The sequence below is a fragment of the Cheilinus undulatus genome, linkage group 6 (assembly GCF_018320785.1).
Source record: "Cheilinus undulatus linkage group 6, ASM1832078v1, whole genome shotgun sequence".
NCBI lineage: Eukaryota > Metazoa > Chordata > Actinopteri > Labriformes > Labridae > Cheilinus > Cheilinus undulatus.
The window spans coordinates 13,422,887-13,447,033 of NC_054870.1; the positions used below are offsets into that span (position 1 = coordinate 13,422,887).

The following is a 24,147-nucleotide window of genomic DNA, read 5'->3' on the forward strand; positions in this document are numbered from 1 at the left end:
TCCCACCACCAAAAACATGCTCATTAGGTTAACTGATCACTCTAAATTGGCTGTAGGTGTGAGTGTGACTGCCTGGTTGTCTGTCTCTATATGTCAGCCCTGTCTCTATATGTCAGCCCTTGTCTCTATATGTCAGCCCTGTCTCTATATGTCAGCCCTTGTCTCTATATGTCAGCCTTGTCTCTATATGTCAGCCTTGTCTCTATATGTCAGCCCTGTCTCTATATGTCAGCTCTGTCTCTATATGTCGGCCTTGTCTCTATATGTCAGCCCTGTCTCTATATGTCAGCCTTGTCTCTATATGTCAGCCCTGTCTCTATATGTCAGCCTTGTCTCTATATGTCAGCCCTGTCTCTATATGTCAGCCTTGTCTCTATATGTCAGCCCTGTCTCTATATGTCAGCCTTGTCACTATATGTCAGCCTTGTCACTATATGTCAGCCCTGTCTCTATATGTCAGCCTTGTCTCTGTATGTCAGCCCTGTCTCTATATGTCAGCTTTGTCTCTATATGTCAGCCCTGTCTCTATATGTCAGCCCTGTCTCTATATGTCAGCCTTGTCTCTATATGTCAGCCCTGTCTCTATATGTCAGCCTTGTTTCTATATGTCAGCCTTGTCTCTATATGTCAGCCTTGTCTCTGTATGTCAGCCCTGTCTCCATATGCCAGCCCTGTCTCTATATGTCAGCCTTGTCTCCATATGTCAGCCCTGTCTCTATATGTCAGCCTTGTCTCTATATGTCAGCCCTGTCTCTATATGTCAGCCCTGTCTCTAGATGTCAGCTCTGCGATTGACTGGCGAGCAGTCTAGGCTGTACCCCGCCTCTCTTCCAATGACAGCTGTTATAGCCCCCCCCCCCCCCACGACCCAGAATGGAATAAGGGGTGTAGGAAATGGATGGATAAAGACGTTGCATATGATGCATTCAATGTCAACTCCATCATAGGAGAGGCGACTGAAAATCGTCGAAAAAAATGCTATGATGTGTTCAAACAACAGATCAAGTTACGGAATCTTTAGTTTTTGATGAGAAACATAAAGTTGTGAAAATTATAAATGTTAGCTTTATTTAGGGATATACAAATAATTAGGATTTTGAGAATTGTGATAAATATATCAAAACAGGATGCCTCAGACACATTTGATGTCCTTTCTTCAGTTAACTATTTAATTCTAACCAGGACTGGCTAAAGTTGGCCTGCTTTATGTTTTATTTTAGGTAAAGTAAATGTGAATTCAGTTGTATCTGTTTTAGTTAATCAAAGTAGTATTATAAGTTGGGTATAAGAGATTAAAACAACACAAATAAGTTGCTTGAGCCTTTAGCCAACTATTAACAGTTCTGTCGGTTCATCTGTCCTCTCTTGCTCTTGCAAGTTTGTTGAAAAAAAAAAAACTTTTAAAATTCTATGATAGTTTCCAGTTTTTGACCATATTTATACTATTTAAAGAGGTACATAACATGAATTACTTACATGTTACAGTTTATCCCTGTAAAGATGAAGCTCCCAACAGGAATTACCCATTATTTTAACACTATAGTGCTGTAATTCTAACTTAATAGTTTTGTTTTTTTGCATTACAGGTTTTCTCTGTCAAAGTTACAGCAGTCTGTAAATTTAACAAACACTGTAAACCCGAACAGTATTACTAACTCAAAGTCAATACGGCCAGTTAACTCAAAAGCAGCTCTTTAGTTGAAAAAAACTATAAACTATTAAGTTTTCTGAGTAAGTTATGATCTTTTAATTTGAAGTGGATCAATACTATTGAGTTAATGCCTGTCTTTCAATTATATCTTTTGAGTAAAGGGTAGAACGCTGCGTGGTGACGTCATCGACGTCACTGCGTGGTTTAATCTGGCGCATTTTGACGACTCAACGGCTATGCTTGGTGGAGACTCACGGGTTTGCAAGTTAAGGAGTTAAAACATTTGTAAACCCTTGTATATACAAGGACCCAGTGGTATCAGTGTTGTACTCGGTGAATGCAGTGGAATCGGATAACATCAGTTCGGGGCACTTGGCGCCTAACTTGCAAGCTAGCAACGATGTTAGCATGTCCTTATGCTTGTGACTGAGGCCGTTATCACTCATTCGACCAGCTGCATTGTTTTGAGTCTGGGGCTGCTCCTTATGCTAAGCGCTCTCCTGTGGTGAGTATGAATGTTTCTCAAACTTCTCTTGTCTGTTGAAAGGCGCAGTAGTGCTAACAGGACGTAGAATAGTACCGCGCAAGTTTACTGGGACGGCGGCGGAGTAATACCTGTTACTTGGTCGAATGCTAAAGACAGGTAATGTTTATATCCGCGAGTGTCTCGGGACGCAAACAAAGTCATCGTCAAACGGAAATTAGGTCAAATTTATGGACTTAAATGAGCTCCTACAGTTAGACGGTCACCGAAAATCCACCGCACTGAGGCTGTAACGCCAGCAGATCAGTGCTTTGAGTTAACTTTGTTTCCAAACGGCAGCAACGTTGTCATTAATCAGCGCAGCAGCTAGTCCTCCTCCACCGTGCCTTCCGCACATGCATGATGCTAGGGGTGAAAATCACGAGGGAAGAGAATTTGATGCAGTGATATTGATAGGCACTCGTCCTGCGTTTTTCTCTGGCCTTGGCTTCGTGGTAAATATGGCACTATGCCTGCGTGGGAAAAATTAGCACATCTCAGGGTTTAAGCGCTGCATGCATGACTCGATGCTGTGAGAAAGTGATGTGTGGATCGATACCTCCGATACCAGAGTCTTACGTTTTAGAATCGATTCTCATACAAAAATATCGATATTTTAATAAATGTGGACAAATGTGTAGTTTGCCGTTAACAGGAATACAGTGGAGAGTAAAAACACTATCGCAAACTTGTGTAATGATTCCCAGTTAGTAGGAACTACTTCTTCTTCCGCCTGTCAGTCACATGCGTAATACGGCTCTATAAGAGCGTCACTGGTCACAACGGGCTGCTGCTCCTTAAAACGCAGTCATGTGGGGACATATTTCAGCTCCATAAACAGCAAAGACGCGGCACGTGATGTATGTGAGAAGACAGTTAAGTATTAAGACAGTTAAACATCAGAGAATCAACCCTAAACAGAATATGATGAGGCGATCCAGAGAGCAGGAGAGGAGAGAGACAGGTGCTGCTAGGGCGAGACAGACGTCACTCTCGGAGTCCCGGTGCTGCAGGCAGAAACTATCCAGGTACAGAAAGAATAAGGAGCTGTTGGAGATGTGTAGTGATATACGTCTGTCTACTAGACTTAGGTTTTATTTTAATGATCAAACAACGGGAGTTCCCTGCATTCTTAAAGCTACAGAATCCTATTCTGTACAAATGTTCATTAATATAAATATGGTTATTAAATTAGTAATGAAATAAATAAATTGCCACAATAAACAACTGCATGAGCTCAGCTTTGAGTAAAAATCTATGTCCCTGAGATCAGCTCACATCTATTCAGTAGGCCTAGATTTAGTCAGGTAAGGCTACCTGTAAAGTAAAAAATTTGAAGTGGATTACATAGGCTAGGTGTTGCTAAAATATACATTATACTTGCAATAAAACAGCCATTGAGAGCTAAAAAAAAGCTAAGATAAAACTGAAAAACATTTTATAAATAAGATAGATAATAACATTGTTTCTATAAAATATTTTTCTTGTATTATTTTCAGTCTCATTTGTGTTGACTGATGGTTAATTGAATATTTTGAAATGTAGTAGTGATGAACTTATGCAATTATTGTGACATTTATTTTATTGTCATTAAATTATGTATTTTAATAGCAATTTCAATGAGTAACATAGCTTTTTATATGAAATGGCAAGTGTATGAAAACTGTTAATTTTTTAGTTTTAGTGTAGGCTGTTTTGAGAGTCTACACACATAGCTGAACCTAAATAAGATTAAGAATTCACGGCAAGTATCGGTATTGGATCAGTATCGGCGATACCAGCCTGAATTTTACTTGGTATCGGATCGGAAAGGAAATCAGTGGTATCGCACATCACTACTGTGAGACAGCGGTGAGTGTGTCTGCAGACTTCAGGGGATTTCATAAACTTCACTGATTTACCTGACGGTTTCACACAACACCGTCAGGCTACACTATACAACTCTGTTTTGGTACTCTCTCTCTCTCTCTCTCGCTCGAACACGTTATAAATGTAATGAAGTTATTTAAAATTCAGCGCTCTGAAGTCGTTATTGCTAAAAAGTTGCAGCATCCCGAATAATTTAATAAGACATATTGATAATGAATTAACATTAAGTAAAGAGAATCGTTATCGACACAGTGACTGAGACAGAGGTCAAATAGGTCAAAGTTCATCATCATACAATCAGGAATCAACAGGTCACACAAGCAGCTTTATCCCTTAAAATGTGTTCTCCATGTCAGTGGATGGTTTGTAAAGGTCAGATTTTTATGGTGGATAAACTCATAAATAAAAATGTGGTTGCAAAAATTAAAAATGAACACTCTTTGAAAAATAGACCATATTCCTCTTATGTAAAAGTCCAGTTTCAGACATCATCAGACCACCGTGTGAGTGATGGAGCTTTATTCTTGCTAGAATATGAAATATTACATTCACGCATAAAGTAGAGGATGTTAAAATGATTTATTTTGTCTACTTGATTAATAGAAGAATGAATAGAGTACTTGATTACAAAAAGAATTGATTGTTATAGCCCTAGTCCAGTTATTACACCAGTCCTGGGCGTCAATTTACACGGGGCATGTTTTTGGTTTCAGGATTCCAAAACTGATAATTTTGGAGGAATAGCCAAGTAATTTGGACAAAATATTGTCATGCACGTAGGGCTTTACCCTTTAGATGTCGGTTAAGCCAGATTTTAGTTTTATGTGTACAGAGGCATGTGTAAAAACGTCATTTAGAAAAAAAGTTTCATGTCGCCTTAACCATCAAACTGAAATAAGGGTGCACTAGATGGCATTGTAAATTTCTTTTATTTATGTTACTCTAAGTATTGTTTATTGAATTAGTTTAAAATACAAAACAAGGACAAAAATGTCTGATATACACCTTTAGTGAACTTAGAAATAAGAAATAGGCTGAAGAGGAGGGGGAGTAGTGACTTTCTTCCAGCTCCAAACACAACTCGGTAAGATACATTATGAAAAAATATTTAGAAAAATGCCCGAAAGTGTTAGATCATGAAATGTAAACCCACAGCTTTGTGTTGTCCCAGTAAAGGAGTGATCATCTTTACTCTTAACATTAAGGTCACTTTTCACTGTGACAGTGACAAAACATTTTTACTAGTGAGAGTTATCATTGAAACTGTACTGTAGTTATGGTCTGAGGAGCTGAACTGCTTGATGAAGAGATGTCTTTGTAAACCAGAAACACGTAAAGTTCAATGTAATGTTCTCATCAGAACCCTGCCAAGTGATCAATAATTGAGTTTACACCTTTACAAAATGTTCTTTGAAAAAAAATGTTTGACACAATTTCATGAAAGTATAATTTGTTGCAGCAATATAAGGTAACCAATAGTAATGTTGCAGTTTTAAGAAGACACTAAGTGTAAATCGTAGTCAGAAAAATAGAATGATGTACTTTGAATGCAGTTTTTAAATGGCTATTAATTTGTAAATTGAACGTAAAACTTTTTTCATTTATGTTTGGCACATAAGGGATATGGAGAGAGCTGCTAAAGGCCATGTCATCATTCCCACAATCACCTGACTCACTTGATAGCATCATTTAAGCTGGTAAGTCAGATTGTTTATAAAACTAACAAAATAAAAGTAAGCATAGATAATGATGTTTTATTAAATGAATTAATGGCATTAATTTTTTCTTCAACCTGTTTTCCCAGGGCCGAACTAATTATTGAGCAACACCACAATTATCTAAGATATTTTTGAATTTTCATTAGTTCTGCATAATTAAATATCTATTATAAATTAAAAATAGCAGATGTAGGCCTTTTTACACTGAATAGATTTGAGATATTTTACCTTTTTAAAGTACTTTGAAGTGCTTTACACCATTAGTATTTCATTGATTGTTCTTTCTATTAAAAAAAGTGTCTCCTCTGCTCATACCAACAACTGAATTTAATATTGAAAAATTGAAAAATAAATGAGCCCAGCTGTTCGTTAAACAGTGATGGGGTTAAAAAAACTGGGTTACAGAGGATGTGCTTTGGATTTGAGCTGCAATAATCTAGCATTTTCTTTAATTTGAACTCACTGCATCAGCACCTGTACTCTGTCATTACATGGCTTAGCCAAACACTTGCTCATTTTTAAAAAATGTTTAATTTAATTGCAGGCTTAACATGGACTGGAGATGCAAACTGTGTTCTACATCCCTGGATACCCGGGCAAAGTTATTTAGGCATTATCGTTTGCAACATAGTCAGTATTCAAGAGTCAGCCCTCTGCCATGTCTCTACAGCAGTTGCATTTGCACTTTTCAGTCATTTAATGCAATGAAAGCCCATCTGTCACGTTATCATAATGACACAGACAGACTAGATGCAACTGACAGAGTACAGGCAGCACATGCATTTTTCACCTGTCCTTTGTGTGACTTTGAGAAGCCATTTTCTAAGGCAACGTTGTTTGGACACTTGAGAGGTCATTTAAGAAATCACAAGATGGTTATATGCCCTTTCAGAAACTGTAATTACAGCACAAATGCATACACATCATTTAATGCACACAAAAGCAGATACCATGGAGAGAGTTCAGACTTTGATGTTAGAGTTTTTGCAGCAGAAAATGTTTGTGACCAAGTCCTAACTACTGATGGTGAAAGTGTTGGTGAAGTAAATATTGAGTGGGAAAGCACAGAGGAACCAGATCTCCTTGAGGTGGAGAGTCAATGTGACACTGATATTTTACGACTTAACTTGGCATCATTATTCCTAAAGATGCAAAGTGTCCTTCATGTGTCTGACATGGCATCTCAGGAAATAGTGGATCATCTGACTCAGATTTTTTCTTTGTCTCAACCTCTTCTCAAAAAGACTGTAAGAGAGGTCCTACAGATTCATGATGTCACTGTTAGTGAAACGACTTTGGATGAGGTAGTTAGTGCTGTTATGGACAGCAACATTCTTGTCAGTGAAACAGATGCCAGCTCAACTGCAAGTTCTGATACAGACATCCCCCCACACGTTCCTTTAATGCAGCGTCAGAAGAATTGGCCAGAATGTTTCCCTCTGCCTGCTTTTTCTTTTGAAGTTGAGCACGTACTTCGTGAAGGTAACACTGCTTTCGAACGATCTGGAAAGACAGTGAAATTGACAAGGTCCCAAAAGCACAACATCCTGGAAAACATGGCAGAAAAGATGTACAACTTCAAACCATATCCAAGTGACAGGGAGGTGGGAATGGCAGCTGAAGCTCTGGTTACATCATATCCATGTCTCCGCGAACCTGGAAGCAGGAACGGATGGTATGGATGGAAGGTTTGCTTGAAGTTCAAGATGGGGAATTATCGGACAAAGCTGGCTAGAACAGGGTGTGCCGAGGTGTCCATCCACACAGGCAGGAGAAGCCATACCAACCCTGAGAATGAACATCCCCACTCTAATATCAAAAGAGCCAGACGTGCTGAAGTAAACTACTTACCGGACTTTCCCAGAGGAGAAAGCCAGTCCTCTGTCTCAGTCTCTGGAACAAATGAGACAAGACATCATTCAAGAAGTAGAAAAGACAGAGAAAAATCAGATGTTGATTGAGAAGCTTATGCAGACAACCTTTGCTCTTTGTCGCCAAGATATTTTGCAGGGAAGTCCACAGGTGAGGGACTTCTTGGAAAGATGGCCAGCCCTGAAAATGGAGTCACAGGTAAAAACTGTATTCATGTATCACAAAGAGCATGCTTTTTCGAGACAAGTACATATTCCTAAATTGAACGGTTTTCAACTATGCACTAATCCGTTAACATTTGTTTGTATATCCCCAGGTGTTTGCTGAGTTCCATCGCATCACAAATGTGAACCTACGCAACACATTCTACTGTGAACTTGACAGACACACACCGCAACTGCTTGCCTTGTTTAGGCAGAAGGCTTCCCGGACTGGCAAGACAGCTGAGGCGTTGCAGGAAATTCTAAGGATTTATGACCAGCAAGTAAGTTGAAGAATTACTGGGCTATCAGCACGCTGTTGCTATACTAATATGTATTTTTTCAGATTAGGACCTGTCTGTTGTAAATGTATATTTTTTCTCTAATGTTCAAAGCTATTTACAAGCAAATTTGAATAAGTAATTTTCTTGGGATTCACTCAGCAAATAATTCAAGTCAGAGAATCCACACTGGTGTTTTGCAAAAATCTGATATTCTTTATTATTCATAAGCATTGTTACACTAGTAGTTGGAAGACCCTAACCTGTTGGGAAAAGTGATGGTTGCCAGCAGCAGTAATAACAGGACTGCCAACTATTTTCTTAAGGGTCCACCCTCTACAAGAGTCAAGTTGCCTGTCCTTGCAACAGTAGTGCAATAGTAAACAATTCTAATATTAACTAACAACTTATCATCAGCTTAAACCCTCTTTTTGAGTTGTTAGTTAAACATAGTTCTCTATAGGTCATGTACTAGTTTGGTTTTGAGATGCTGCAGACAAGTAATTCAATGTTAAGCTTAATGTAGTCTCCCCCAGATTAAGATGATTTTTTTCACTTCTTGTTTTTGATAAAGGAACAGCACGATATACACATGAGCCCTTCGAGCTCTCCCACCATAACTGCGAGAATGTGACTTTGAGTTCTTCAAGACCTGCAGTGTATGTGCAGTGTATATATATGTATATATATATATATATATATATATATATAGATATATATATAGATATATATATGTATATGTATGTATATATATATGTATATATATGTATATATATGTGTATATATATGTATGTATATATATGTAAATATATATATATATTTAAATATATATGTATATATATGTATATATATGTGTATATATATAGAGAGAGAGATATATATATGTATATGTATATATATGTATATATATGTATACATATATATGTGTATATATATGTATATATATGTCTAATATATATATGTGTATATATGTGTATATGTATACATATATATGTATGTATACATATATGTATGTATACATATACATATACATATATATATATATATATATATATATATATATATATATATATATATATATATATACACATTTTAAACAGGTTGATAAATTTGAGTTGGTTAAACTCTAAGATTAAACTTAACCTAAACTTAAAAATTAAGATAACATCAAGAAGGCATTTGAGTAAACTGAAAGTATATTTTTTAAGTTCAGTCAAACTCCAAAAAATTATTTCCACTACTCAAAAACTTTTACGTAATCGGTTACGACAAATATTTTGAGTATTTGAACTCGTTCGGGTTTACAGTGAAGAAATTTGATTATTTTCACATTATTTTGCTTTGAAAATAACAGTTTTGTTTAGTTCTTTGTTTTACAAAACATAACTGTCAAATAAACAGTGATTCTTTGTTTTTCTATTTACATTTTAATTATATCGTGATTTTTCATCATTTTGCTGTCAATTTTACAGACATTTTTTACAGTGCAGCCATTTAAAGATTAAAATAAGTGAAATGAGGAGAAGGACTTTGCTTTTCTGTCTGTCTTTAGTTGGAACTAAATCAATCAGTCAAACATCAGCTCACATGGAGTGAGGAAAGTCCACCAGTTTGATCATGGCTGTCAATGTCCCAGGAGTGGTAGCGATGGTCTTCTTCTACCTGCTGGTTCTAGGAACCGGTATCTGGGCTTCTTTCAAATCCAAAAGGGAGCAGAAGAAAAGTGCAGCCACTGGAGTGGATATGGCCCTGCTGGGAAACCGGAGGATTAGCTTGGTGGTGGGAATCTTCACAATGACAGGTGAGGAGAGCACAGCTGACAATGAGAATGGCAGCAACATAAAAAGCAAACACAGAGATTTGAAAAATGCATTTACATGTCTTGGGAAATTGAATGAGCTCAAAATCAGAGAGAAAAGTTGGCACTACCTTAAAAGATGTTTTTATTCATTGAAATGTCTATGAAGGAACAAAGGCATTTTAATATCTGTACCATGCACAATGTAAAAACACAGTAATATATAAGACTTTGACACCATATATTTTTCCTCATTAAGTGATAATAACTGCATGTTGAAATAATCTGCTGCATTTTGTAATAATGGCCTGATTGCATTTTGTCATTTGTTGTTACATGCTGCAGTGGTAACAAAATAAACAATACAATGACATTTTCATTTAAATGCATCCCCTGCATAGTTACTACTGACCAAACAGAAGCAGAGAGCTGATATAAAATCCCCATATTTATTTTCAGTTTTAATCTGAATGCCTCAAAAAAGCCTCTATGTTACAATACAAATGAAAGATAACGGCGCAATATATTCTGTCTTATTAAGTTGTCCACAATGGAAAACAAAAACTAATTGAATAGCAAAAAAGCCATATTTTTAATTCAGTGTCCTCAGATTGAAGTATTTTCCCCTGTTTAAAGTCTGTTGCACTAAACATATTTTCTTCTGAAACAGTGAAAGAGCTTTTCTTGGTTAATGATTAAATGATTTAGTTAACATTTAACCAATGTTCAATGATAATATACCAAAAGATATGCTCAAGAAGCTTAGAAGAAATGTGTCCAAGCAGTGTGCTTTTTGTTACCTTAAAGCAGCTTTCTGGGCCCGGCCAAATGGGGGACCAGTGTAGCTCAGGAATATCATGGGCCATAACCATATTTTATATTTAGCCTGAGTAATAACCACTCTTATCAAAGCAATAAACATTAATTTGAATTATTTCTGCTGTTGTGTAATATAATATATAACCCACCCTCTTAAAACAGAATTACTTCTTTTTGGTAATGTTAACAATGTGGATGGACACATTGACTAAACCATTTGAAAAGTAGTGTCAGACTTCATAGCTGCAAAAATGTCCCACCAGAATGTAGAGTAAAAGGAACTGTAATAACTTTAAGGGAAAAATAATTCAATAATTTAAAGATGAAAATTGTCAAAAAATGGTTAAAAGTGGCTCAAATGAGCAGAAAGAGATGATGAAAAATAGAATAAAGCAGAAAATAATGGTTAAGAAAGGAAAAAAAGTGGCAATATGAGTGGTAAAAATGGTGAAAAAAGGGGCAAAATGGATGACTGAAAGTGGCAAACATGTTTAATGTAAAAACAAATGTGGCAAAATGGGCAGAAACAGTGAGGAAAAGAGGTTAAAAAGTGGCACAAATAATAATTTTAACATCACTGCTTGACAAACGTTTCAGCTTCAAAATGAATTAAAGGCTAGCCAGGACGCTAGCACCAGTTCTACAGATCCAACCCATGTGCACTGATATCATGAACAAATCCCAACTGGGGAGGGCCCGTTCTCAGGGTTTTTCAGTGGTCAATTCTGTGGGCAGGCCTGTCTGAAAGCAGTGGCGCCAATAGCAGAAATCCTGTCCTATAAATAAATCTTATTACCAGTATAGTTTTTTAAATGAAAATAAACCTGTGACAACATCTGATCATGCACTCAGAAAAATGAATCACGGCACAGTTTATTTTTAAGTATTTACATCTATTTGATTTTATTTAAATGATTCAATTCTTAGAATTTATTTATTCAAATTCCTTAAATTCTGCATTAATTTGTTAATTGCAAAAACAATTACATTTAATCAGTTAAAACATATGAATATAGTTTAAATATGATGAGCTGTGGATCAACCAAGATTCATTTAGTTAAAATTCATGAGAATGGTTTACATCAGGTTTACATATAGATTTCAGTATATCCATGCTCATCCATTCAGAACACATTGGGTTTATTGGTATTATTACATAATATTATTACATAAATTCTTAATTGTTTCATTTACATTTAAGTGACAAATATGCAGCACATAAAGTTTAACCCTAACCCTAACCCCTAAGTAATTCAAATGGATGGAAATTTTATATGCATGAGGCCTAAATATTTGTGAGTGTGTGCTTCATTCTTTTCACTTTTTCCCATTTTCTGTTTTGAGTTGCAGTCTTCAGATGTGTACACAAACGTCATGAGGCAAATACATCTGAAGGCATATGATTGGTGAAATCTGATTTGTAGTAGTAACAATTAACAGTTACAGTTCATTTTAATGAATCGTCTCTGGCCCTGAACTCTTTGTGGGGAAAAGAAAACGTAAAAGTCCAGATGATTTTTTGATACTTAGTGCTAAATAAGGAGGAATATAAGGCTTTGATACCCGAAGGCAACACTGCAGATGTGGATGTTTAGCTGCTGAGCGCTCCTCTGACTGCTCACATTGTTTAAAGGAGTGTGTCAATGCACTGATTGGTCCAGAAGCCAGAATTAATCAAAGCATTCTCATTCGTAGATGGCAGAGAGAAATTAGACTGAGAAGGCAAAAGACTGAGTTATACAGGAAGATAATCATGTCTCACTAAATAAAGGGTCTGTAAAACATACTGAATATTGAATTCTTTTATACTTCAAATTTAGACACCTGGTCATAATGAGGATAGCTGGATCTTTATAAATGTATAAATGTCTTACAAATCCACCTTGCAGCTACGTGGGTTGGAGGAGGATTCATCGTCGGCACTGCTGAGATGGTGTACACGCCCTCTATGGGACTGACTACAGCCATTGTGATGAACACTGCGTTCAGCTCATCTTTCATCATTGGTAATATTTTTTTTCTTTATTCTTGCATGAATAATAACAAAAATCCAACAAGATAATATCTGAGATGAAAAAACAAGAATTTCTGTGGACTGGAAATTGTTTAGGCACCCTCATAACCTGGCATCACTTAACCCAATAGAACCATTCCAGTCATTCTGATGTGTTTCTTGACAGCAGATAGATTAGAAAATAAGTAAATTAATTTCCTTGAAAGAGAGAGGCTGTGTTAAAAGACATTAATCCAAGGCATCATAGCTTTGGTTCCCTTCCAACCATCCAGCAGTCTCCACAATAGATGATGAATTAGACTTCTGTGAGGGGAAGTTAGGGAGTTTTTTTGACATTTAGGGATAGTGATCCAGTTTTGTTAACACTTTCAAACTGTTAGCTCAATACAACAGAAGCCAGCATACCCACAAATAAAAAGTTCTAATTCTTGAATGTAACAGTAGTCTTAATTTGGATCTACTGGAGTTGAAAGTGCTGGGAGCTTACTAAAGATGTACAGTTGTGAATTGGGGAAATTTTAAAGCTTACCAACAAAATGACTCAAGAGACCTGTGTCTGCTCATCTTGACCAGATAGGATGAAAAGTTAATGTTTCTACTCCTCATGTAATGGTGTCAGAGTCTTTCAAGAAACAGGAGACCGACTCCAGTGAAAATAGTGAGTCTGAATGAAAAAAGATTGTCCCTGGCATGTAGGGAAACAAAAAAAGCATAAAAAGCGCTTCACAAATGTTTCTCCAGCTCTTGTATTTTTGGATAGTAGACAAGATGATCTCTCACTTGGAATTTTTTCTCATAAGTTTTTGTGAAGACATGTTCTGTGGTTTACATGGCTGAAATATGCACACCACGAGTTACCTCTGCTAAAATGTGACTCTGCTTTAACATTCAGTAGTTGTAACATTAATCACTTACTCCTTGTCCTTGATCAAGCTGGAATGGTATTTTCCAAGCCAATGAGAGAAAGACGTTGCACAACGATGTTGGACCCTTTCAACATGAAGTATGGAAAATCACTAACAGCTGGACTGAGCCTGGTTTCACTTTTTGTTGATCTGACGTGGGTACCCTCAACACTGATTGGTTTAGGTGTGTACTTGTAAGCATTTTCTTCTAGATGGATGGAAATCCCTCTTTACACATAGTGTTAATTAAACTGTGAAGTAAAGATTAACTTGTAAAACTTAAATGCTTATTTCGATGATCTTTTTGTATAGGAGGAATCATGAATGTGGTCTTGGATTTACCTTTTGCTGTTTGCAACTGGATTTCTGCTGCTGTTGCCATCATCTACACGCTGCTGGGAGGCCTCTACTCTGTGGCCTACACAGATATTATACAGCTTTTCCTCATTTTCTTCGGTTTGGTGAGTTTGCAGTAATTGTATTCAGTATAAGAGATGTCTGGCTCCTCTTAATGTTCTAATAGTCTTACACACAGGATAAACTTTGTAGTTATCATTAACATGGTTACGTATCTCTGCAGTGGGTTTGTGTTCCTTTTGTTTTGATGAACCCATCCACCTTGGACATCAGTCAGACGTTGACGAATAACACCTTACACGCTCCCTGGATTGGAACGCCAGAACTGAAAACGGCCTGGAGGATTGCTGATGATTTCTTATTCTTTGTAAGGAAGCAACACTATGAATTTTATATTGAATCTGTTTCACTGTCGAACTTGTAAAGCATACTGACAGCTTTTAGCAGACATCACACCTTTAATTTAAACAGCACAAATCATACAACAGTTATGTTGATAGGTTTTAAGTCTGTGAGTCTCTGAGACCCAATTTGAGTTGATCTTGTGGAAATCATACTCAATGTACTTAATGACCTGCCTTGAGAAATAACAACCTTGATGATTGATTGAAGACGGAGCAAACCTGTTTCAATACAAGCTCATTTTTGAGACAGACTGTGGTTTCAAAGGGTCTTTTTTATTTTAATGTGCCAGTAGCAGGGATGAATTTTATTACATATTATCACACAAAGCTGAATGAAAGACACACCATTTGACTTTCAGGCACTGGGGAGTTTGGGGTACCAGTGTTTACACCAGAGGACCTTGTCAGCCTCCTCCACAGCCACAGCCAAGATCACATGTCTTGTTGCTGCTTTCATCTTTCTTTTTTTCGGGATACCTCCCATCCTGCTTGGGGCAGGAGCTGCATCCACAGGTGAGATGGACTTTGAATCAGCTCTCTGGGTAATTATTTTTGAAAGCTTGCTCATATGTTGAGGATGCTGTGACAATGTTCTCATTCCAACTGTGATTAAACAGTAATACAAGGAAAGGTTAAAGGACAAACCTGTTTTTTAAAGCTTTTGGCCATCACAATAACGCTTAGTCTTAAAGTACATGTGTGTGTTTGCAAATGCACTGTTTAAGTATTTTAATGTGCAAATACAGTTTGTGAAGACACTATCAGCAAATACTTATAACAATGTACAACTCCATTACCAAAAACAATGGGGCGCTGGGTCAATGTAAACAAAAACAGGTCTCATAGCTATATATTTTACACATAAAAACATAAAAAACATATCAGATGGAGCACAGATTGTCAAGTGGTTTAAGGCACTACCCATGTACGCGGGCGGCCTGGGTTCAAATCCAGCCTGTGGCCCTTTGCCGCATGTCTCTCCCCACTCTCTTCCCTGTTTGCCAATCTAGCCGCTGTCCTTCCTCTGTCAAATAAAAGCCTGAAAAAGCCCAAAAATAAATCTTAAACAAAAAAAAAAATATCAGCTGTTGAAACTGTGGCAAGCTACAGCGAGTGGGGAAGGATTAATACAACACTTTCTTAATGATTTTAAAGTTATCCAATCAAGTTAGATTTTTTTTTTTTTTTAGTTGCAAGACAACGCCACCCTGGGAGTTTCACTCAGAGAATTATTTCCCTTCCAGACAAGACACACAGGTTCATTACGCTCAAGGCTGTGAGACGTGGTTCAAGTTATAACAGTAGAAACTTTATTTTACAATCAGTAGTTTAAAAGTCAGTTTAAAACACCATTCACACAAGGGGACGCTAGGGAAGGACCTAATCAGGTGCTGAGGCTTACCAGCTTACTAGCTGACAATGATGCGGTTGCAGCCTATGTTAGTAGCGCTACATACCTCTCAGCAACAGCAGACACACACCCAAACGAGAGGAGGGAAGGAGAGAGAGACCCAGGCAGCTACCAGCAGCTCATCTACGACCACACTAGCATTAGCCAGCTACTAGCAAGCATACACAACACAGAGAGAGAGAGAGGACACTCACCTCGATAAACCAGAGAGGGACACGCACGCACCCAGGGCACACCAAATGCTCTGCAGCGCAAAATAAAAGGTATAAGTATATCGTCAAGAAGACCAACTAACATGCTAGGTAAACCAATGCAAACATACCTGACACAGCAAACGCCTGACCCGGAAGTGACACAGACAGGAATGCAAAGGGAGGAAGCAGGGGGAGAGTCGCCGCTTAAATACCCCCTCTCAGTTCAGCAGTTGGCCAGCAGTGGTTCTCTATTAAGTGAGGCAGCTCACTGCATAAAGAAATAGATATATTTCTATGCTGCTACAAAACTAAGATATTTTACCATTTCATAAAAAATATAAGCTCATATTGAATTCTATGGCAGCAACACATCTGTGATTAACTAACACAGTAGGAGAGAGCAGTGACAGAGGGACCACCAGGGTGATCATATTTTAGTCCATCTTGTTTGTGATCCAGATGTGTAACCATAATGTAGCACTTTTTCAAAGCTCCGCCTTGTTTTCCCTCATGTCTCAGACTGGAACTTGACCACCTACGGCTCTCCATCTCCATTTGAACGTGGAGAAGCAGCTTTAGCTCTTCCCTTTGCCCTGCAGCACCTCACTCCACCTTTCATCTCCATCCTTGGTATTGGATGTGTGGCAGCTGCTGTGATGTCGTCGGCTGACTCTGCTTTGCTTTCTGCAGCTTCTGTCTTCAGTGTGAACATATACAAGAGCATCCTGAGGCCTCAGGTAGAACACATGCATGTACAGTATTTGATTTTTAAAGCAACAAAAAACTGACTATAGTATGGTGTGTCCCGGTGGCGGCTCCAGCAGCGGTTTTAAAGGGGTGGACAGGGTGGCCAGTGATTGGCCACCCCTGATGCCACTGCATAATTTCTGGAACGCCATTGGCTCACATGCCTTGAAGCTTCCGTCATTCATATTGCCTCAGAGTTGTACTCGATACGCTATAGACAGCGGTGGACAAAGTATTCAACTCCAGTACTTGAGTCAAAGTGTTGATACTCATGGTTAAATCTTACTTAAGTACAAGTAAAAGTTGCTCAGTGAAATTTTACTCAAGTTGAAGTACTAAAGTACTTACTTTTAAAAATACTTGAGTATTCAAAAGTACAAATTACATTTTCTAATATTACATTGCTGTACTGTTTTCTCAATGCTTTAACAGAACCTTGCAACTCTCTGAAACCACCTAATGATGTACTGACTTACAGATGCAAGAAAAAGTATGTGAACCTTTGGATTTAATAACTGGTTGACCCTCCTTTGGCAGCAATAACCTCAACCAAACGTTTCCTGTACAACCTGCACAACGGTCAGGAGGAATTTTGGACCATTCCTCTTTACAAAACTGTTTCAGTTCAGCAATATTCTTGGGATGTCTGGTGTGAATCGCTTTCTTGAGGTCATGCCACAGCATCTCAATCGGGTTGAGACCAGGACTCTGACTGGGCCACTCCAGACGGCGTATTTTCTTCTGTTGAAGCCATTCTGTTGTTGATGTACTTCTATGCTTTGGGTCGTTGTCCTGTTGCATCACCCATCCTCTGTTGAGCTTCAGTTGGCGGACAGATGGTCTTAAGTTTTCCTGCAAAATGTCTTGATAAACTTGGGAATTCATTTTTCTGTCAATGACAGCAATCCGTCCAGGCCCTGAGGCAGCAAAGCAGCCCCAAACCATGATGGCCCCTCCATCATATTTCACAGCTGGGATGAGGTTTTGATGTTGGTGTGCTGTGCCTTTTTTTCTCCACACATAGCGTTGTGTGTTCCTTCCAAACAACTCAATTTTGGTTTCATCTATGGACAGAATATTTTGCCAGTAGTGCTGTGGAACATCCAGGTGCTCTTTTGTAAACTTCAAATGTGCAGCAATGAGTTTTTGGACAGCAGTGGCTTCCTCTGTGGTGTCCTTTCATGAACTCCATTCTTGTTTAATGTTTTACTTATTGTAGATTTGTCAACACAAATGTTAGCATGTGCCAGAGACTTCTGTAAGTCTTTAGCTGACACTCTAGGATTCTTCTTCACCTCATTGAGCATTCTGCGCTGTGCTCTTGCAGTCATCTTTACAGGACGACCACGCCTAGGGAGAGTAGCAACAGTGCTGAACTTTCTCCATTTGTAGACAGTCTGTCTTACCGTGGACACATGAACATCAAGGCTTTTAGAGATACTTTTGTAACCCTTTCCAGCTTCATGCAAGTCAACAATTCTTGATCAAAGGTCTTCTGAGAGCTCTTTTGTGCCAGGCGTGGTTCACATCAGGCAATGCTTCTTGAGAACAGCAAATTCAGAACTGGTGTGTGTTTTTTATAGGGCAGGGCAGCTTTAACCAACACATCCAATCTCATCACATTGATTGGACTCCAGGTTGGCTGACTCCTGGCTCCAACTAGCTCTTGGAGAAGTCATTAGCCTAGGGGTTCACATACTTTTTCCACCCTGCACTGTGGATGTTTAGATGTTTTGTTCAATAAAAACATGAAAACATATCATTTTTTGTGTTGTATTAGTTTGAGCAGACTGTGTTTGTCTATTGTTGTGAATTAGATGAAGATCAGAACACATTTTATGAGCAATTTATGCAGAAATCCAAGAAATCTCAAAGGGTTCACATACTTTTTCTTGCAACTGTACATGTAGATCAACTCTGGGACAAAAAGTCTATAAAAACACCTGTAAAACCTTCACAACAAAAATGCAACCACAAACAATAATGACAACTATTGTCATTTATTTTTTTTATTTTAACATCCCCACCAAAACAAAAAAAAAAAACAGGAGGGCCTTATTTTTTCTTCTCACACATTCACTATGGGGGAGCTTAATACCTGGCTCAACAATACTTCTTCCAGCAAGACAAACCCAATAAAATAAAAATTAAAATAAATCCAATCAAAGGAAAGAAACTACAGTATTTTCAGAATGAAAGCAGGAGAGCTTGCTACATAGAGTGAGGATGATGCAACCTATCTCCGAATCCATCCCAGGTGTGAGCGCTGACTGTGATTGGTTCCCTTCTGTAAGGAGCACAGCATGTGGCAAATTGCATTTCAGAAAAGAAAAACACCAACATCTGACTACAAAGCTATGCTAAACCTAAAAGGAAGGAGTAATGACAAGCCTCCTAGAAATGTAGTGGAGTCAAAAGTACAATATTTGTCCTTGAAATGTAGTGGAGTGAAAGTCATAAGTTAAAAAAAAACCAAATACTCAAGTAAAGTACAAATACTGACAAAATGTATTTAAGTACAGTACTCAAGTAAATGTACTCCGTTACTGTCCACCACTGGCTATAGACATGCGGACACGGGACTCCAGCAGCAATACATTATTTAGAAAGTTTAAAGAGGGTACGTCCAGTCTCTTAGCCTCTGTTTTGCCTTTGTCAGCTTTGCTGTTAAAATAAAATTAGCTTGTATGCTAATCTGATGTAGGATAAAGTAAGCCTTGTGTTTACTTCTTCAGCTTTGGCTAGGTAACAGTGATTGTGGTTCCTATTCCTGTAACAGTATCAGAAATATATCTGATAGGCTAGTGCTTAAAATGCAGGAGTTTATACACTGATCCAATACCGTTTTGTTTAACTTCCTGTGCTTAACCATGCTAAATGTTAGTGTTATAAACCGCAAATCAATTCTGCGGGAAAACACTGTGTGCATGAGCTACTTTTCAGCAAATAAGAACCAAAGGACCTGCTGCTGCAGCAGAGATAGCAGGCTGTGTAACAAATATTCTCTGTATGTATTAGTGATGGGTCATGCGCAAAAGCTGCGGCTCTGAGAGCTGATGCTTTGTAGTGAATCAGAAGAGCCGACTCGCATAGAGTGAGAGCCGACTCCCAGTTTTTTTATCCTTTCGCTGCTTATTTCTCACAGTGCTCTGCCCCAGCTCTGGTCAGAACTTTATTTTGATTGGCCAGCATGGCAGCCATGTGGACAATCTCATGTGGGATAAAGGATTATACCATTATGTGAAAACAGAGAGGGAGGTGTCGTTACCCGATCCGTCCTGGAACTGTACTGCACATGTGCAAACGCGTCTGCATCCGCTCGGCATTAATTCTAACCCTAACCAGTGGAATTTAAATGCTAAACCTGGGAATGGTTTTGTAACAGAATGAATGCACAAAATTAGGCAATTATAAGGCTTCTCATAAAAACACTGAATGCATAAAGGTTTTCAACACACTAATCATTATTTTTTGCGAAGTTAAGGCAGAATATAGGGCTACAAAAGTTCCTAAATAAGGAGTCGTTCGGGAGTCGAAAGAGCCGGCTCTTCTTTGGGAGCCGAGCCAAAAGAGCTGGCTCTCTGAAAACGTGAAGTATTTACCTGGTTGATGAAGCAGCAAAGAGCGACTGTAATTTCTCTCCCGTTACGGGTCTGTTGATTCATGTTGATGTCTGGCTGATCAGGTCTGACCTTTAAGCTTCTCCTCTCCAAAGGCTTTATTCTTAAAGACTTGACTGAATTTTCTTCCTGCATTTTGCTGTGATCCTATAATCTCAGTTATTCTAACAGCTTATGATGTGATTTCTCACAGAAAGTTTGTCTTTACTGCATGACTTACTTTGTACGCTTCAGTTAGTGTAACATATTTCTCTGCTGCCAACTACATGCAAGTGGTTAGTTGTTCGCTTTAGGGCTCTTAACTTCTCTAATGCACATGTGCAACTTGTAACAGCAGTCAGTGGAAAGCTGCAGGTGCTCAAGAGATGCACACATGAAACAGGAAGTAACATTAAACATTTCTAACTGACCTTTTTTTATTGCACATCAGATTAATCCTTAAATATGTCATAGTCATTAAGAAAAGTAAATGGGAGTTTATTTGTGAAGAATTTAAATATTTGTATTTCAAACAAAAGTTTAAAATTTTACTTGGTAACTTCTTTCTGGTAAGAGTGATGGGCTGCAGCACCCCAGCTGCCCCTATTGACCAGCCGCCACTGTTGTCCATCCACTCTTGAGATATGTCATTCATTTGAAAAGGAAAAATGTAGCTCTGTCTTGTTGGAATGGTATAAAGTAATATGAGGAAGAACATTTATTTAACCAGATAAAGATCCATTGAGATCGAGATCTCTTTTACAAGGGTGACCTGGTGGAATAGTCAGCAGCACGCACACACGGCCAGATCACCAACATAGAGAGAAAATGAATAAGACAATAGTACAGTGGAGCATTATTCAGTCATTTGCGCTCTGGCTGATAATCTTTATCTCTTCTTTCTTCTCCAGGCATCAGACAGAGAGATTCAGTGGGTGATCCGTGCTGCTGTGGTGGTAGTTGGCGTTGTCGGTACGTCACTCACCATCCTGAAAAACAGCATCTTACTATTTTGGTTTGTTGGTGCTGAAGCAGCCTACATCGTTATCTTCCCTCAACTCGTCTGTGTCCTCTTCTTCAACATCTCCAATGGTTATGGGGCTGTTATGGGTTTGCTTGTGGGGATTTCTTTACGACTACTCAGTGGGGACCCGACACTGGGATTAGCACCAGTCATACACTTCCCAGGATGCACTCTTGAGGACGGTGTTTATGTCCAGTACGCTCCAGTTAAGACCATCTGCATGCTTTCTATGGTTGCCGCCATCTTGATTTTCTCCTACCTGGCTTCGGTGCTCTTCAACAAAGGTCTGCTTCCTGAGAGGTGGGATGTCTTCAAAGTGAAAGGACAGTTCTCACCACAACAGCTGACACCAAGAGATGGCGCCACAGAACCAAATGAGACTGAGAAACTGAAGATGTACAATTTTCAGGCCGAGGCATCAGAGCCAGTGATGACCAGTAACTCTGAGTGAAAGTGTTTTTAGTAACATCATGCACTAACTTTCTTAGTGGCAGCCTCAAAAACAGAGAAAGAAGAAAAATGTTTTGAAATAATCAGTTAAAACTAACATATTATCATGTGTATCAAGTCATACAATCCATTACACTGATTTGCAAGGTGCATCTAGAAAAATTAAAATATCATGAAAAAGTTGACTATTTTCCCACCATAATTTTATTAAAAAAGTGAAGCTTCCATAGATTTTTTCTCATATAAAGTAAAATATTTTAAGACTATTTTGTTTTAATATGATGTTTGCAGCTTAAAGCTCATGAATCATTCACATTTTCATGAAACTGTAAATCCATACATGCACCTGTACAAGCCTAAACCAGCACACACTTCCAGTTGCCTCCTTCAGCCTGCAGGGGTCGTGCTGGATCTAATCTTCAACCCCTGCAGTCCGCCTGATGCAGTGTTAGGATTTCATGAGTGGAATTTGGACTTCTTTTCAAAGTTGTTGAAAGCAGGGGTTCCCACATGTTGAAATGCCAAGAACTGCCAACAGAGAACACCAAAGTAGCAAGATTTTTAAATTCTTGTAGAAAAGTTAAACAGGCAAAGCCCTCTTACCCTATTTTTAATTACCAATAAATTATTCTTGCAATCTGTTATTTCATTGTTTATCTGTTTTTTAAGTCTTCTTTCATTTCTGTCTTAACAATGACTAACAGTAACTGTTTTCCCCTCACTTTTTATTAAGTTCATTACATTAAAATGTGAATTATTCTAGAAAGCTAAAATGCTGACATGAAAACAGACAGTAGGTTTTTATACTGACATTTACACAAATATTCAAGAACTGTAGCTCAGTTTCTCAAAACTTAACTCTAAACTATACTTTGTCAAACTCTTAAAAGGTGTACATGAAAAATTGTGCTCTCCTTTTCAAACTGATTTGTGCGAAAGATTATTTTTTGGAAATGACAGTGTTTTGATACCAGCAGCCATGCACACAGATAAACACAAACAATTGATAATGAGGACCAATAAAAGCAATCATATGTAAAGAGTTTCTTTTCATATAACAACACCAGAGAGGTACAGAACACACCCAAACATGAAACATAAATACCAAAAGAGCAAAACAACTCATAGCTCTAGGCCTGTGTTGTTGCAATATTAATACATCTGCTGCAAATCATTCATTTACTTTTTTACTGAATGCCATTTTACCACAGTTATCCACAATTTAGTGTCTGAATCTGTCTATAGCAGGGGTGTCAAACTCAATCACAGCAGGGGCCAGATTCTGAATTCAGGTCTAGCCTGAGGGCCTAACAGGGTCACCTTTTTAACCCTAAACTGTCAACCTCATTTCACCAGTAATACAACCTGAGAAAAACTTGGCACTGATGATCATTGATTTTGAAATTTAAAGAGTTCAAAAGATAAGTTTAAAGGCTCACAATCTGAAAAAAGTAAACTTATTAGTTCAAAAAAGCCAAAACATGAAACTGAAATTGAAAAATAATGTTTTTTAAATACAAATATATTAATAAGAAAGTCAAACTCCCGAGTTTAAAAGGCCAAAGTATGAAATCAAATTTGTAATCATGAAATTAAAAGTCAAATTATGACTCAAAAATTTAAATTGTGAGTCCAAACAATCAAACTATGGGATTATAAAGTCAAAGTTTGGGGTAGAAAATACGAGATAAAATAGAAAATAATTGGTTTAACAGGTAAAATATTAGAATTATTATGGAAGCAGATTAGGGTCATTTCTGATGGAGAAAATAATTTTGGGCAAGTCGAGATTAAAGTTGAAATGACGAAAATAAAGTTGAAATTTCGAGATTAAAGTCGAAATGATGAGAATAAAGTTGAAATTTCGAGATTAAAGTCGAAATTTCGAGAATAAAGTTGAAACACAATTTCGAGATTAAAGTCGAAATGACGAGAAAAAAGTCGAAATTTCGAGATTAAAGTCGAAATGACGGGAATAAAGTCGAAATTTCAAGAATAAAGTCGAAATGACAAGAATAAAGTCGAAATTTCAAGATTAAAGTCGAAATTTCGAGATTAAAGTCAAAATTTCAAGAATAAAGTTGAAACACAATTTCGAGATTAAAGTCGAAATGATGAGAAAAAAGTCGAAACTTGTTATTAATAACAGCGAATCATAGACACTGTGTGTTTATGTGGCAACGAGAGAATCTCTTTGTTGTTAAATCCAATAATGAGGTATAAATTCACATGTTCATTGATATGAGGCATAATTGGCATTTTGTAGAGACAGTTATTCTCTGTTATTGTCTTAAATAGCCTACTCATACAC

At 37.7% G+C, this 24,147-nt stretch overlaps 1 protein-coding gene across 3 annotated transcripts; it reads left to right on the forward strand.

The window, feature by feature from the left end:
• Positions 1 to 1,816: 1,816 nt before the first annotated feature.
• On the forward strand, positions 1,817 to 22,429 carry LOC121511155 (high-affinity choline transporter 1-like). Of its 3 annotated transcripts, XM_041789741.1 has the most exons (12): positions 1,817 to 2,156; positions 5,663 to 5,740; positions 7,761 to 7,831; positions 7,950 to 8,117; positions 9,667 to 9,915; positions 12,621 to 12,737; positions 13,679 to 13,834; positions 13,963 to 14,111; positions 14,231 to 14,374; positions 14,771 to 14,924; positions 16,536 to 16,753; positions 21,274 to 22,429. In XM_041789741.1, the coding sequence occupies exons 5-12, from the start codon at positions 9,732 to 9,734 to the stop codon at positions 21,835 to 21,837; spliced, it is 1,686 nt and encodes a 561-aa protein (XP_041645675.1). In that variant the 5' UTR covers positions 1,817 to 2,156; positions 5,663 to 5,740; positions 7,761 to 7,831; positions 7,950 to 8,117; positions 9,667 to 9,731; the 3' UTR covers positions 21,838 to 22,429. The 3 variants fall into 3 exon arrangements, with proteins under 3 accessions (XP_041645675.1, XP_041645676.1, XP_041645674.1); XM_041789742.1 differs by lacking the exons at positions 1,817 to 2,156; positions 5,663 to 5,740 and having other exon boundaries at positions 6,308 to 7,831; XM_041789740.1 differs by lacking the exons at positions 1,817 to 2,156; positions 5,663 to 5,740 and having other exon boundaries at positions 6,308 to 8,117.
• The last annotated feature ends 1,718 nt before the right edge of the window (positions 22,430 to 24,147 follow it).

What these genes read in the sequence shown, in the direction of transcription:
- LOC121511155 (XM_041789741.1), top strand. Translation starts at nt 9,732, where the DNA reads ATGGCTGTCAATGTCCCAGGAGTGGTAGCGATGGTCTTCTTCTACCTG. An exon ending in CTCAACACTGATTGGTTTAG is followed by an intron (nt 13,835 to 13,962) that starts GTGTGTACTTGT and finishes CTTTTTGTATAG; the next exon opens with GAGGAATCATGAATGTGGTC. An exon ending in AGAGCATCCTGAGGCCTCAG is followed by an intron (nt 16,754 to 21,273) that starts GTAGAACACATG and finishes TTTCTTCTCCAG; the next exon opens with GCATCAGACAGAGAGATTCA.